This window comes from Pteropus vampyrus, unplaced genomic scaffold, assembly GCF_000151845.1.
Source record: "Pteropus vampyrus isolate Shadow unplaced genomic scaffold, Pvam_2.0 Scaffold662, whole genome shotgun sequence".
NCBI lineage: Eukaryota > Metazoa > Chordata > Mammalia > Chiroptera > Pteropodidae > Pteropus > Pteropus vampyrus.
In genome coordinates, this window is record NW_011889443.1 from 58,851 (window position 1) to 60,931 (window position 2,081).

A 2,081-nucleotide genomic window follows, 5' to 3' on the forward strand; every position below is an offset into this window, starting at 1 on the left:
TGGGCTCTTCCTCTCCATGTACTTCATCACTGTGTTTGGAAACCTGCTCATCGTCCTGGCCGTCAGCTCAGACTCCCACCTCCACACGCCCATGTACTTCTTCCTCTGCAACCTGTCCTTGGTGGACATCTGTTTTACCTCTACCACTGTCCCAAAGATGCTGGTGAACCTCCAGACACAGAGCAAAGTTATAACCTATAAAAACTGTATCACTCAGATTTATTTTGTTATACTTTTTGGTGGGTTAGATGTCTTTCTTCTGACAGTGATGGCTTATGACCGCTTTGTGGCCATCTGTCACCCCCTGCACTACATGGTCATCATGAACTCCCGACTCTGTGGACTGCTGCTTCTGGTGTCCTGGATCATGGATATCCTAAATTCCTTGTTACATAGCTTAATGGCATTGCGATTGTCCTTCTGTACAGACTTAGAAATCCCCCACTTTTTCTGTGAACTCAATCAGCTGATCCAACTTGCCTGTTCTGACACCTTTCTTAATAACATGGTGATGTATTTTGTAACCGTGCTGCTGGGCGGTGGTTCCCTGGCTGGTATTCTTTACTCTTACTCTAAGATATTGTCCTCCATACGTGGAATGTCTTCAGCTCAGGGGAAGTATAAAGCATTTTCTACTTGTGCATCTCACCTCTCAGTTGTCTCCTTATTTTACAGTACAAGTCTAGGAGTGTACCTCAGCTCTGCTGCTACCCACAGTTCACAGTCAAGTGCCACAGCCTCAGTGATGTACACTGTGGTCACACCCATGCTGAACCCCTTCATCTACAGTCTCAGGAACAAAGACATAAAGAGTGCCCTGAAAAGATTCTTTGGGATGTCAGCTATTCTAAACAAGGATTGAAATGTCCTACTTCTGTCTGTCTGTCATCTTTCTCATAGTTTTGTATCTTTTTGTCTTTTTGTTTCAAGTAGATCACCTTTCAGCATTTTTTGTAATGCAGATCTCTGATGGTTAATTCCCTCACATCTGTATGTCTGGAAAAGCCTTTATTTTTTCTTCATAGCTAAAGGATAACTTGCTGGATATATTATTTTGGGCTGGTGGTTTCTCTCTCTCAATAATTTCAATGTTTGATTGCTCTTTCTCCTAGCTCGTACAGTTTCTGCTTAAAAATCCAATGATAATCTAATGAGATTTCTTTTATAGTTTACTCTATTTTCCATAGTTGCCTTGAAGAATCTTTCTTTGTCATTAATATCTGACAGTTTTAATATAATTTGCCTTGGAGAAGGTTTTTTTTTTTGGATTGAGATAATTAGGTTTTCTGTTAGCTTCTTGGATTTGAGGACCCAGTTATTTCCATGGGTTTTGGGAAGTGCTCATTGATTATTTGTTCAGATGGGCTCTCTGTTCCCTTCTCCCACTCTTCTCTTTCTGGTATACCATTATTCTTATATTACTCTTTCTAATGGAGTCATATAGTTCTCGTATAATACTTTCACTTTTTACCCTAGATTCTCTCTCTTCTTCTACCTGATGCATTTCTAGATTTCCATCTTCTATATCACTGATTTTTCCCACTGCTGGTCTGCTCTATTTCCTAAGCTTACTAGTTCATTTTTAATTTCTTTTATTGAGTTCTTTAGCTCCAGAATTTCTATTTGGTTCTTTTTTGTAGTTCGAATCTCTTTGCTGAAGTACTCCTTTTGTTCATTAATTTTATTTCTGAGCTCATTGAATTGCTTTTATGAGTTTTCTTGTATCTCATTGAGTTTGTTAAGAACTGCAATCATGAATTCTCTGTCATTTAAATCACATTCTTCCCTGTTTTTTAAGTTTATTTTCTAGATAATTATCACCTTCTTTCTGAATTCCCTTGTTACCTTGGTTATTTATTGTGCTTGATAAAATATTTCTCTGCCTGGGCAATTGTGGGAATAAAATGTTTTTAAAAGTATTTTACACTTCACTATCTAGCAGGTTGATAAATAGAGGTCTTTCTTTTGTTTTCCAGTAGGTGGGGCCGAAGCACAAGTTTTAACTTTTTCCTATATGCACTACTGGGTCTTCCGGGATCTCTGTGGGGTGGTGTCGCTTCAGGTGTGGAAAATGCCTTGTA

General features: G+C 38.7%; 1 protein-coding gene across 1 annotated transcript in view; it reads left to right on the plus strand.

Annotated features, from left to right (window-relative positions):
- LOC105309043 (olfactory receptor 7A10-like) overlaps positions 1-862 on the plus strand; it is a 9,065-nt gene extending 8,203 nt beyond the window's left edge. The window contains exon 2 of the mRNA XM_023525986.1: positions 1-862. Coding sequence (XP_023381754.1) covers positions 1-862 — 862 coding nt within the window.
- The last annotated feature ends 1,219 nt before the right edge of the window (positions 863-2,081 follow it).